General features: G+C 42.5%; 1 protein-coding gene across 12 annotated transcripts in view; it reads left to right on the top strand.

Moving 5' to 3' along the window:
- ADAMTSL3 (ADAMTS like 3) overlaps nt 1-13,988 on the top strand; it is a 214,925-nt gene that overhangs the window by 183,694 nt on the left and 17,243 nt on the right. For 11 of the 12 annotated variants that reach the window (XR_009151984.1, XM_058155751.1, XM_058155756.1 and 8 more), the window contains 3 exons: nt 5,805-6,870; nt 10,625-10,743; nt 11,790-11,918. Coding sequence is in view for 11 of the 12 variants with exons in the window: in XM_058155751.1 (XP_058011734.1) it covers nt 5,805-6,870; nt 10,625-10,743; nt 11,790-11,918 (1,314 nt within the window). In the remaining variant the exon portion in view is untranslated. Of the gene's footprint in view, nt 1-5,804; nt 6,871-10,624; nt 10,744-11,789; nt 11,919-13,988 lie in introns of those variants that run through there. The other variant, XM_058155762.1, reaches the window with a different exon arrangement.

Below are 13,988 nucleotides of genomic sequence, written 5' to 3'. Positions count from 1 at the left end.
GCTTCTTGTCCTGCCCTCAGGTGCTTTGGAGAATAGCTTGACTCCCTCTTCTGATTGCATGAAGAGAACGAGAACTCTAGGTTTAGATAAAATAAAGATATTGGCATAAACATTGAAGTCACCGTGTTTTGACTGCAAAGATGCAGTAGCAATCGGCATTTAACAGCCAACCGTGTTGTTCATCCCATAATAATTAGTTTAGCCTATCAGAGGACATTTTTCTTATCCCCATTTTGTAACCAGTCGAAAAATAGGCTATTGGCTAGTTGACATTAAAGCAACCCTAGTACATCAATTAAAAATAAATCAAAGCATGACAAATGATGTTTAGACCAGGTCAGCTCATCATAATATACAGTAATCACTATGGATTCTTGTAAGGATCAATCAGGACCTTGGATAGCCTCCAGTGAATTTAGCTGGTGAGTGGTACAAAGATAATTAGTTTCAGCAGGAATAGAGTCATCTGAAGCCATAACGAAAAGGTGTGCATAGCCTCACTGTCAGGTTTCTTTACCCTGCTAGAAGCTGACTGCAGTTCTTAAGGATTCCATGTCTGTTTGCACAGCTGAAGAATGAAAAACCAGACTCTGAGGATGATAAGCCATGTCCTCACCCCAGGAAAATAGAAAAGGCGAAGAAAAGAGAGGTTATCCTTCTGAAACACCTCCATATCCTCTATTGTTATACTGTTGTGAGCTACTAAGAGCAGAGGTAGCGTAGTGGTTAGAATGCATTACTGCAGGCTACTTCTACTGACTGCTGGCTGATTGCTGGGGGCAAGAGGCTGACTCTGTATATAAATAACATAGAAATCTAAGTGCTATTGCTATTGCTACTGTTGGAATCGGCTGTTGTGATGTAATAAGACTTTTACTATGTTTTTGACTGACTCTAGTACCTGTATGATACATATCAGGATCAACAATAGATTTCAATTCCCTAACTTCATGTAGTTTAAATTGGCTACTAGGCTTCTACCTAGGAGTAGCAATAGCACTTAGACTTATATAGCGCTTCACAGTGCTTTACAGTCTTCTCTAAGCGGTTTACAGAGTCAGCATATCAATTGCACTTAGACTTATATACTGCTTTACAGTGCTTTACAGCAGGGGTAAAATCCAGCAGGTTCTGACAGGTTCTGGAGAACCAGTAGTGGAAATTTTGAGCAGTTCAGAGAATTGGCAGCAGAAATCTTGAGTAGTTCGGAGAACTGGCGAATGCCACCTCTGGCTGGCTCCAGAGTAGGGTGAGAATGGAGATTTTGCAGTATCCTTCCCCTGCCACCCCACCAAGCCACACCCACAGAACCGGTAGTAAAAAAAAATGGATTTCACCACTGCTTCACAACCCTCTCTCTAAGCAGTTTACAGGGTCAGCCTATTGCCCCCAACAATCTGGGTCCTCATTTTACCCACCTCAGAAGGATGGAAGGCTGAGTCAACTTTGAGCCTGGTGAGATTTGAACTGCTGAACTGCAGCTAGCAGTCAGCTGAAGTAGCCTGCAGTACTGCACTCTAACCACTGCACCACCTCGGCTCTTGCATAGTGCCCCCAACAATCTGGGTCCTCCTTTTACTGACCTCAGAAGAATAGAAAGCTGAGTCAACCTTGAGCTGATGAGATCTGAACCGCCAAACTGCTGGCAGCTGTTTGTCATGCAATACTGCATTCTAACCACTGTGCCACCGCAGCTCTATACTTGGCTGAAGCCTCTCAGATATATGACAAAGAACAATTAGAGAAGGACTTTTATTGCAGTCTGGAACGAAGCCACATTCTATGTTAGTTTGCCTTCTCTCAGCCCGAGGGTGCGGTTCCTTCTTGTATCCATGTTTGTTTAAAGCCATCGCTTCTTCCACCTTGCCAACTTTTCAACACACTCTTTGCCCCTGTGCTTCATGACCATGAAGTTGAGTGGTTGTTGATGTATCCTGTTTCCCCGAAAATAAGACATCCCCTGATAAGAAGCCCAGTCAGGATTTGGAGCACGTGTGCTAAAATAAGCCTCCCCCGAAAATAAACCCTCCCCGAAAATATTTAAATGCACGCACAGCCAGTCCCCGCCATTTCCTCTGGTTAGGGTTAGGGAGACAGAGCTGGAAATCAGATAAGACGGCAAGAGAGGCCCCATCTTGCTCCACGTGCCCCAAAATAATAAGACCTCCCCAAAAATAAGGCCAAGTGCTTATTTCGTGGGTCAAAAAAATATAAGACAGGCTCTTATTTTAGGGGAAATGCGATAGCTGACATATCTGGCCTGAGAATTGCTGACTCTTGACTTCTTTCTCACATCATACATATTATTCGTGCACCCTCTATATTTTGAATCTGTGCATATGGAAAGGAGAAGCATATCTATTCTCCATTAAAGTGTCGGTGTGAACTGGAATATAAAAAGCTGTCTACTTGGTTGAGAAAATCCGGTCTATGTGTGTGTTTATATAATGCAGGAACTGGCTATGGCTAGTCTAGAGAAAAGAAGGACTAGGGCTGACATGATAGCAGTCATGTCCCAAAGAAGGGCTGCCCCAGAGAAGAGGGGGTCAGCTTATTTTCCAAAGCACCAGAAGGCAAGACAAGAAACAATGGATGGAAACTAATCAAAGAGAGAAGCAACCTGGAATTAAAATTCCTTACAGTGGGGACAATCAACCAGTGGAACCAGCTTACCTTCAGATATTATGGGAGCTTCATCACTGGAGGTTTTTAAGAAGAGACTGGACAGCCATTTGTCCGAAATTTATTTATTTATTTATTATTTAATTATTAATCAAACTTATATACCGCACCATCTCCCGTAGGACTCAGGGCGGTTCACAGGCATATTAAAACAGTATAATAAATAAACATTAAAACCCAGTTAAAACTAAATATTATCATGGCCTGGTCACTAAAACAGTAAAAACCTATAAAAACCCCATTAAAATGTGCTAAAACCTTTTATCTTAGGCTAGTCCCGCACGCTGAAACAATAGAGTCTTCAGTTCACGTCTGAAGGTCCGGTAGTTGTCGTAATCCTGGAGGAAGCTCGTTCCACAGAGCTGGTGCCGCCACAGAGAAGTCCCTCCCCCTGGGGGCCGCCAACCTACATTGTTTGGTCGACGGCACCCTGAGGAGGCCCACTCTGTGGGAGCGCACCGGTCGTTGGGAGGCAATCGGCGGCAGAAGGCGGTCTCGAAGGTATCCCGGTCCTAAGCCATGGAGCACTTTAAAGGTGGTAACCAAGACCTTGAATTGCACCCGAAAGATTACCGGTAGCCAGTGCAGGCCGCGCAGGATAGGTGTTATATGGGAGCAACGCGGTGCTCCCTCTATCACCCGCGCGGCCGCATTCTGGACTAACTGGAGCCTCCGGGTGCTCTTCAAGGGGAGCCCCATGTAGAGAGCATTGCAATAGTCCAGGCGGGAAGTGACGAGGGCGTGAGTGACTGTGCGCAAGGCGTCACGGTCAAGGAAGGGGCGCAACTGGCGAATCAGATGGACCTGATAGAATGCTCCCCTGGCGACGGCTGTCAAATGATTCTCTAAGGACAGCCGATCGTCCAAATGATATAGTGTCTCCTGCTTGAGCAAGGGATTGGACTAGAAGACCTCCAAGGTCCCTTCCAGCTCTATTCTGATTGATTGATTTTGATTGATTAATTTCAAACAGGGTTTGAGCTTATAGCAAATTGTAGAATTTAAATGGTAAGACAAATTTATCAGCTATTTATCAGCTTTTTATCAGGCAGAAGATCCGATTCAAATATAAGAGGAAGTGTTTGCTATCAATAGTTTGAAAATCTGAACATCGACCATAAGAATATGTTGCAATATTAGTTTGGCAGGAAACAGAGTCCCAATGGAAGCATTTATTTGGTTTTAATGACTATTGCTGGGTGCTTAGCTTCATTCCTCAACATTGTATTAAAAACAATCCATCCAACGAAAGAAGAGTTGAAATAATTATTGATATGTTCATAACACAAAACTTATTTTTGAGACTTTATTGCCTGGTGAACATGCCAAGATCCTGAGGTTCAAAAAAAATATTTTAAATGAAGCTCCATGGACTTACAGGAATGTCCTTGGCTGAGTATTTCATGAAATATTTCTGAGCTGCATATATATCTGAATTTTTATTTAATTATGGATATTTGTATGGCAGCGTGTCCAATCAGCAGATTGTTTGGTGGAGAGTGATATTAAAAGAAACTCTGTTGTATGTTATGAGGAATATATTGGTAATCCAAAAAAGCAACAACAAAAAAAAGAATATTTATTCTGATGGTTCAGAGACATGTTTTGAAAAGGGAAGGAGGCCTAAAGAATCTGTCATGTAAGATCAGTTTCTAGATGGTTTATATTAAACATTGCCTACAGCCAAGTCACACAATGAACAGAATCAGGTTTCAGCTATCATTGGCGGGTTTAAGCTCCAGTTGTAGGGTGCAGCTCACAACTGAGTGTGCTCTACCCACATATAGTAAGTGAGGCTGGTCTAGAACACTTGTTCATAGTATCCTAATTTTCACAAAGACAGTTATTAAGAAAATGCACATTTCATCATGTTCCTGTATGCAACCCTCTTTCTCTCTTCGCTTGTAGAAGTTGGTGTAATTGTACAGGTAATCCACAACTTACTGTTGTGTTCATTTAAAGTTAAAAAAAAAAGTTTAAAGTTCAAAGTTAACAATGGCGCTGAAAAAGAATGTGAGCCTTTTTCACAGTTGTGACCTCTGCAGCATCCCCATGATCATGTGATCAAAAATCCAGCTGCTTGGCAACGGGTTCATATTTATGAGCATTGCTGTGTCCCAAGGACAAGCAAAGCCAATGGGGAAGGCAGATTCGCTCCACAGCTGGGTTACTAACTTATCAGCTGCAGCGACTCGCTGAACAGCAATTTTGGGCTCAATTGTGGTCGCAAGTCAAGAACTACCTGCATTAGGATTCTTTCTAGCTAACTTGCTAAAGTAGCGCTTCACTGGTGCATTGCTCACTTTAAAGTCTGATTGACCTTCCCAATAAATTCAATTCTATTGAGATTAGAATATTAGCCTCCCAAGCTCATCTCTCTAGAATCCACCCCGATAAAAGTCGATCTGAAACACTTCTAGGTTGTTGTGGTCTGCCAGCGGCCAGCAGAGCTAGCAGCAGATTCAGACATTGAGGAGGCTGGGGAAGGCTCGGACAATGGCTCTGAGTCGGAGGCAGAGAGGGGGCCAAGGCCATCTGGTAGTTCTTTGCTGCCTCCGGAGTCTGACATCAGCGAGGCAGAAGAACAGTGTGAGCCTCTTCCCAAGTGTGTGCATGCGCAGAGCTGCCAGGAGACAGGAACAATTAAGGAAACAGTGTCGACTTGGGAGTAAGGCTTGGAGATGATTGGCCCCTCCCATAAGACATAATATATAAGGGAACAGGATGTAAGCTTTTGCAGGAAGCAATTAGTTCATCTGGCCAGTTCAAGAGTTGAAAATTCTGTTTGTGACTCTGTGCCAAGTTTGGCCTTGCCCTGCTTCTGGAAATTAGCTCTTTGGCAGCATTCCACACGAGATAGGTGGGTGTTGATAACCTTCCTCTGAAAGACTGTTTATCAAGCCTTGCGGACTGTAAATGACAGTAATTTACAGTTGTATGAATTAAAGAGGTTTGCCAGGACTAAGTTTGTGCTGTTTACTTTCTAAGAAAGCCTAGGTCAGATCATAGGTAAACTGAGTTTCCAGCCTTGAAGGAAGAATAAATGACACGGGGGAAATGCAAAAAAAAAAAAAAAAGATGAATACATAGACCTTTTTCTCAGTATACCTTTGCAATTTCAGATCTAAAAGAAGAAAAGAAATCCAGACTTTTTGACAAGCCACAGATACTCGGTATCCATAAAGTCTATATTCAGACAAGGCAAGAGAAACGCATTAATTTCACTGTTGGGAGCCGAGCTTATTTACTTCCCAAAACATCTGTCATCATCAGGTGCCCCGTTCGGAGATTCCAGAAGACGCTTATCCAGTGGGAAAAAGATGGGCAGCCACTCCAGATTTCTAAACGTTTTGGCGTCACCAAATCAGGGTCTCTCAAGATCAGTAACCTTGAGGCTTCGGATATTGGCGTGTATAAGTGTGTGGCAGGATCTGCCCAGGAGATCTTTGTTCTTAAGCTCATTGGCACAAGCAACAGGCTACTGGAACCTGCCACCAGCAGAAAAGAGGCAGGGGAGACCACAGACCACAACGAATCCAACAGCTTTGGAGCGAAATGGCACCAGATCAGTCAGATGTGGCAGTTGTGGTGGAGCCAGAAAAGTCAACAATATCTGCGCGACGAACAAGTGAACGACCAGCCTGCCTCAGAACAGCTGAAAACTTCAGAAGAAGGACACAACGCTCACGAATTCCCCACTCGGCGACTCAACACCGTGGCTTTACCGAACGCTTACAGTATGGATACGGACCATTTTGATGGGCTGATAAAGAATTTGAGCCACCTTATTGAAGCTGGGGAAATCAGCAATGATTTGGCTTCTCGGTTTGTCTATCAACTGATTGCCGAGTTAGCGAAACCGTCTCAGTCCGCTCGGGAAAAGCAGAAAGAATCTGAAAACGAGAAGTTCCCTGCCAGGAAATTTGACAAATCCCAAAGAGTGACGGATAATCTCAGCACAAAAACTGTAGGCACCCCAGTAGCGAGAAACTCAAAAGGAACCATTATTGTCAAGCCGCAGGAAAGGCCAGAAGTTTATTCGAATGAAAATGTAACCTTGCAAACTGAGGGTACTTTTCTTTTAACCAAGAATGTCAGCACAATAAATTTGTTCTGTACAACTGCCGGAGTGAGCAATTTTAAATATACTTGGACCAAAGATGGAATGCCATTGAAGCCTGTTGAGAAGTAAGTAACATTAAATGTTTCAGCGTATTCTGCGCTCGCCTAAATGATTTTTATTATATCACATAATATGCGATTATATTGTAGACATAACAGGATCTTTGTGAAAATCCTTCTTAAATTGTAAGCTTTGAATTTTGCCTTTAAGCTTCAAGCAATTTTAGGAGCCATCTTAAACTCCTGTATTATGTCTTGGATCGATTTTTTTCTTGTTCAGGGTGCTTAGTTATGGGCAGAACAGAGGTGAACTCCAGCAGGTTCAAACAGGTTCTGGAGAATCGGTAGCAGAAATTTCGAATAGTTCGGAGAACTGGCAAATGCCACCTCTGACTGGCCTCAGAGTGGGGTGGGAATGGGGATTTTGCAATATCCTTCCCCTGCCACGCCCACCAAGTCACACCCACAGAACCGGTAGGGAAAAATTTTGAATTTCACCCCGGGGCAGAATTGATTTTCCCCTTACTTCTCCTTTTATTGAGGTAGCACGGTGGCTCAGTGGTTAAGACTGCTGGACCTGTCAGCTGAAAAGCCAGCAACTCAGGTTCGAGTCCCAAGCACTACATGAAAGGGTGAGCTCCCGTCTTCACCCCGGCTCCTGCCAGCCTAGCAGTTTGAAAGCATGCAAATGCGAGTAAATAAAGAGGTACCACTTTGGTAGGGAAGGTAACAGCCCTCTGTGAGGTCATGATGGCCACATGACTTTGGATATGTCTTCAGACAGCGGTGGGTCAGTGGCCTTGAAACAGAAATGAGCACTACCCCCTACAGTGGCAATGACTAGCAGAATAAAATTTGTAGGGATTCCTTTACCATTTTTTCCCCTTCTCTTCTTATTATGAAATTGTCTTTCTGGCTTTCTTTTAGCCCTCCCCTAAATCCATATTTCAACTGAATACCACCCATGCCTCACTTATAAATCAAAGACAAATATTTTTTGGACACTGAATATTAAACAGGTCAAGCTGACTTTATTGCAGCATTCCCAAATGTTTCTAGTAATTGCTGGTCTGCCAAATATGTGGCATGCAGTGTTTTCTGGCTGGTTTAAAAGGCATAAGGGTATATTTTAAGATAAGGCACATAAAGATACTAAGGGCTTATATTTACACTTGACCGTTGATGAACATATGAAATAAGCTACATCGGTCTTACAAGCAAGTATCAAGCAAGTGCCTCCTCACTTGGAAAGCTAACTCCCAATTACTGTGGGATTGATTAATTTGACGTATTATTTATTTAGCACTCACTGTTGGGAATCCTTTGTCTATATATAGGAGTCTCTAAGCTGACATTGGCTGATTTCAAAGGTGCTTGGATGGGTAAATCGCTAAGAAATTCCAGTGGTACAGCATAGATTGGGAAACCAAGATAGCATTTTCAAAGAAGTCACTCACAAGCTTTTTCAGCCTTCTCGCCAAAACAACAGAACATAGAGAAATCCATGTCACCACCAGACATCAAAGTTGAGACTAACAATAGGATAATAACTGACTTTGAAAGTCTGCAGAAACCTCAATCCTTCTGCCAGGTTAGACTACATGTAAAAAGGTAAAGGTAAAGGTTCCCCTCGCACATATGTGTTAGACGTTCCTGACTCTAGGGGGCAGTGCTCATCTCTGTTTCAAAGCTGAAGAGCCAGTGCTGTCCGAAGACGTCTCTGTGGTCATGTGGCCAGCATGACTCAACGCCAAAGGCACACGGAACGCTGTTACCTTTCCACCAAAGGTGATCCCTATTTTTCTACTTGCATTTTTTTTACGTGCTTTCGAACTGCTAGGTTGGCAGAAGCTGGGACAAGTAACGGGAGCTCACCCCGTTAAGCGGTACTAGGGATTTGAACCGCTGAACTGCCGACCTTTTGATCGACAAGCTCAGCATCTTAGCCACTGAGCCACCGCAATTGCACAATTAAAAACCAAAAGGGCAGATAAAGAATCGGTGCCAAAATAAAAAAAAGTCTAAGGCAAGCTAGGTTTTTGGCAAGATCAGGAGCCTGTGATGCAGAGCTGTTTTCTGAAAACCTGGCCAGGTGGCACACTGAACAAACCTGCAGTAAGGCCAGAGGACACACAACATCAAAGCAACGATCAAGACGTGTAGATTCATGCTGAATCTCAGGCAAACTTTTCCTGAATGAACACAACGAGTATGCCTCTTGTTTTAGGAGCAAATCCCATAACAAAGGGTGTGTGTTGGGTCTTGTGTAACTTTTCATGATGATCCAGGACAACCACGAGAGTGATGTGGAGACAGAAGGGTCTACTCCAGAGGTGGGTTTCAGCAGGTTCTGACTAGTTCTGAAGGACCGGTAGCAGAAATTTTGAATAGTTCAGAGAACCGGTAGTAAAAATTCTGATTGGTCCTGCCCCCATCTATTCTCTGCCTCCCAAGTCCCAGCTGATCAGGAGGAAATGGGGATTTTGTAATATTCTTCCCCTGCCATGCCCACCAAGCCATGCCACACCCACCAAGCCATGCCACGCCCACTAAGCCACACCCACAGAACCCGTAGTAAAAAAATTGGAAACCCACCACTGGTCTACTCTATTCATTACAGTTGTTCAGACACCCAAAGGTGCTTTTTCAGGAGGCAACTGGACTTTCTTGTTTTTTATTTTTTTCTTTTGAAGACGTTTTGCTTCTCATCCAAGGTGCTTCTTCAGCTCTGACAGAATAGTGGCGAATGGAAGGATTTATATTCCTTGCAGACAGCTGGTCATATGCATCCTTACAGAGCAAGGGGTGTCAAACTCGATTTCATGGAGGGCCACATCAGAGTTGTGTTTGACCTTGGGGGGAGGGCAGGGTGGACATGGCCAGGGTGGGAATGGCCAGCACAATATCACTCGTATCGGGGGCGCCTGTGGCGGCCCGAGCGCTCTACCAGGGAAAATGGGCTCCCAAGCTCCGTTTCAGCTGCAACAGCCTCCTGCAGCCCTCTGCCAGTGAAAATGGAGCTCAGGGGAGCCAAGTGCGGCCCTCCCGAGCTCCATTTTCATTGGCAGAGGCACTGTGGGTCGGTTCTTCATTGCTTCCAGGGCAGCCCCACAGGCCAGATCTAAATACCCCGTGGGCCAGATTTGGCCCCCGGGCCTTGAGTTTGACGCCCCTTCTTTTAGAGGGGTGTAAATGACCAGCTGTCTGCAAGGAATATAAATTCTTGCATTCCCCACTATCCTGTCAGAGCTGAAGAAGCTTCTTGGATGAGAAATGAAACGTCTTCAAAGAAAAAAAACAAGGAAGTCCAATTGCCTCCTAAAAAAAGCACCTTTGGGACGACCGTGACCTGGTTGACTGAGAAATCTCTATAGACTTTTAGTTTCTCAGTCATTTTGTGAAGAACAGTATAGGTTGTCCTTGCCTTAGTTCATTTAGTGACTGTTGGAAGTTACAAGGGCACTGAAAAAGGGGACTCATGACCGTTTTTCGCCATTATGGCCTTTCCAGTATCTCCATGATCACGTGATCAAAATCCAGGTGCTTGGCAACTGGTTCATATTTATGACCGTTGTGTCCCAGGGTCACAACGGTCCCCTTTTGCAAACTTCTGACCAGCAAAGCCAAAAGGAAGCCAGATTCACTTAACAACCAGGTTACTAAGTTATCAACTGCAGTGATTCACTTAAACAACTGTGGCAAGTAAGTTCATAAATGTCTCACTTAACCACAGAAAAGTTGGGCTCAGTTGTGGTTGTAAGTCAAGGACTGACGGTATTCACTTCTATTGATTGAATCTTATCTTTTAAACGTTTTGCAGGGTGACTTTCCAAGCCGACGGCAAAGTCCAGATTTTGAACCCTACTGAGAAAGAAATGGGGGTGTATCGTTGCACAGCGGACAATGAACTTTTTCAAGACATGGCACTGTTTTATGCAGGTAATTATTCGGGGCTACAATTTGCAAATTAGCTACAATAGTGGCCAAAATTGTGAAAACCTTTTGGGAAAAGTGTATTTTTGAAGTTTGATAGCTAGTAACATCACTTTTGGGAGGGAGTTTCAAGATACTTATATTCCACTGCTGGAATGTCCTGGGAATAGCCCAGACCTTAACCCAGTTGAAAATCTATGGAGCCGACTAAAGAAACCTGTTAGTCAGAAGCGACCCAGCAATAAAACCCAGTTAATAGAAGCCATCATTCAATCTTGGTTTCACATGATAACAGCTGCAGAAATAAAAGACTTGCTTCACTCCATGGGAAGACATTGTCAGGCCATAATTCATGCTAAAAGTCACCCAACTAAATATTAACTGACGTGGTGATAATTTTTGTATATCTTATTTTTTCTACGTGTTTCACTTTTCTTGTTTATACTGTAACTGCTATTCTAATAGCAAATCCTTCATAAAAGTTATTCCATTACATTCTTGATTAAATTATCTTTCCATTGATATATAATTTTAGGGTACTACTCCAAAAAAAAGTGGTGTTATTAGCTAGTTTTAGAAAATACACTTTTCCCAAAAGGTTTCCACAATTTTGGCCACTATTGTATTGATAATCAATCATCTCTCAATAAGACATAGACCCTCTTGGCCTCTGTTCGGTGATAATGAATTGGTTTGGTGTTTTTGATTTCTGTGAAATACTAACTTGCAGAACTATAGAGAAATTATTAGTAGTAGTCATTGGGAAAATAACTCTTGGAGATGGTTTTTAAACACTCATTTTCGCATTTAGATGACATGTGAGGGGATTTGCATGCAACATTTTCCCCCAAAGGTCTGTAAACATTCCTTTCTGAAGTTCGATAGTTACCATAATTTGAGCGGGAAAAACATGCAGGTGATGAAAACAAGCAAAAATAGAGCAATTCCTATCTCTGACACCACTTAATTCCATCCTGAGGGTCTCTTCGTGGGTGTGACAAGAAGGCAGAATTCTGGGACTAATTTCTCTCCCCGCTGATTCTCCTTTGCAGAAGCTCCAGCTATACTGTCATCTGAAAAAAATATTGCCAGTTTTCACCTTCGGAATCTGTCGGTCTCTGTTGGAGGTACAATCCTAGCCAGAACGGGGACAAATATTCTGCTGGAATGTCCAGTCAAAGGTAAGGCTAAACCGGAGGTGAAATGATCCCAGTTCGGACAGGATCAGCTGATCCGGTAGCGGTGGCGGTGGGTGGTTCGGAGAACCGGTAGCAAAAATCCCTGCCCCCCACCTCGCCCATGCCCAGCTCTGGAGTCTGCACCTCACTTCCCGATGGCCCTGGCCCCACTTCAGCCTCCATTGCCAGCTCCGTAGGCTGCTGATGGACCACAACAAAACGCACTCGGTTTAAGGAGTTGCAGATAGGTGCCACTATTAGCTGCACTCCCTCAAATCTCAAAATGGCCTTTGGATTCTGAGTCCACAGCAGTGCACAGCCCTCTAAACTGGTACACGTGAAGACCTTCATACAAGACAAGTATTATTGGCTTGAAAAAGAGCGCATACAGTTTTATGAAGAGTCCAGAAGCACATTTGGCAATGTCAGAGGTTGGCAGAACCAGGATGCAGGCAATTCTAGACTAGAAATTAATTTGAGGCATAGGACATGAATAGGCAATGGTGTTTTTTTTGAATATATGTTTTATTGATACATTTTTTAATAAACATAAAAACTTCCATATCTATCTGAACAGTGTGTTGCCCGAGCACAGTTAATTTTAAGTAGAGATTCAACAATAATCATAAACATAACGGACATGTCCATATTAACCATAAAGTGATAATATATTTAGTTTATCCATCTTGCAAAATTTTCAATATAGAAAAAAATTATTGTTAAATTATCTTTTTAATTGTTTTAGTTTCTAACCTCTGTTTCTGTTAGTATTCTGTTTCTTCCTTTTCTTTTCTTTTAAATGTCAGTCTATCCATCTCTGCACATTCTATTTTTTTTATAACACTTCTCTTCATTTTCCATTGTTGTCCAAGCGCAATTCTTGCTACTGTTAAGACATGTAAAATTAAATATGTATTCCCATTATTATACTGTTCTGGTAGTATACCCAACAGAAATATTTCTGGTTTCAAATCTATGTGTTGCTTTAAATAGGCAACATTGTCATTCGCATGGAGTGCCCTGTTAAAGTTGGGGCTGTGATGCTTACACAGCTATTTATATGCAAAAGAAGTTTTGGTGAACCAATATACATTTTTACAGTAATCTCAACCTGTTCCCCAACACCCAATCACCATGGATAAAAAAAGAGAAAGCATTTTTCCTCCTTCCTAGTTACTCTTTGCATCCGCTACTATTGGTTTAATGACTTACTAAGCAAATATACTTTTTTTCCCCCAATGAATACTTTGACATCAACAATGGCATATGATATATTTTGAAATGCGTGAGTTGATCATTCACATTCTTTCTGTTTGCTTGTTTCTCTGAACTTGAAGACTTCACAATAAAATACAGAGATTCAAGACAAACAAGCCTGCAATACAATTTCACTGTTAAGTTTGTGGAACATGAGTGCCATCCTGTGTATGTTTATCTGGGAGCAAGCACTTGTTTTTGATTTGTGTGGGGTTGTAACTGCAGCGGAAAACACTTATAGAAATGCTATTATTTCTTTCAAATGTAGGAGACCCACAGACTATGGTCAATGTTAAAAGAAGGTTTTTGTTAAGGAAAGGTAGATTCCTGAACTGACTTAACAGCCAATTGCTTTTATTTTACAACTATACCATGCGTGTGATTTATTGCATGTTTTTTTTTTAAAAAGGCGATCCTAAAATTGGAAGATTGCATTAATATAACTAAACTAGATAATTACTGAAAATTGAGGTCTTTATTAGGGCTCCCTATGCTTTCAAAATAATTTAGAGTAAGTGCTTTGGATAGCTTGCAGGCACAACACCCTTCTGCTCTTTGTTAAAGCAACTTTTGTTTTTGAAGTTTTGTAGGAATCTGCGGAAAAAATGTGGGTTGCTTTAAAATATACATTAATGAACTGACCCTGTATAGAGCAACACCACATTTTTCAAGCTGTCATAGATGCCTGGTGAAAGAAGGGCTGCTGTAATGAACAGCAGAGAGGTGCCTTGCTTAAATGTACTCAAGGTCCAAAGTGCTCCTTCCAAATTTGTTCCGTGAACAAGTCATGGAACAAATCTGTCAGTTTATGTCGTG

This window comes from Ahaetulla prasina, chromosome 13, assembly GCF_028640845.1.
Source record: "Ahaetulla prasina isolate Xishuangbanna chromosome 13, ASM2864084v1, whole genome shotgun sequence".
NCBI classification, from domain to species: Eukaryota; Metazoa; Chordata; class Lepidosauria; order Squamata; family Colubridae; genus Ahaetulla; species Ahaetulla prasina.
Note: the sequence above shows the minus strand (reverse complement) of the source record. Positions and strands in the feature narration are given on the sequence as shown.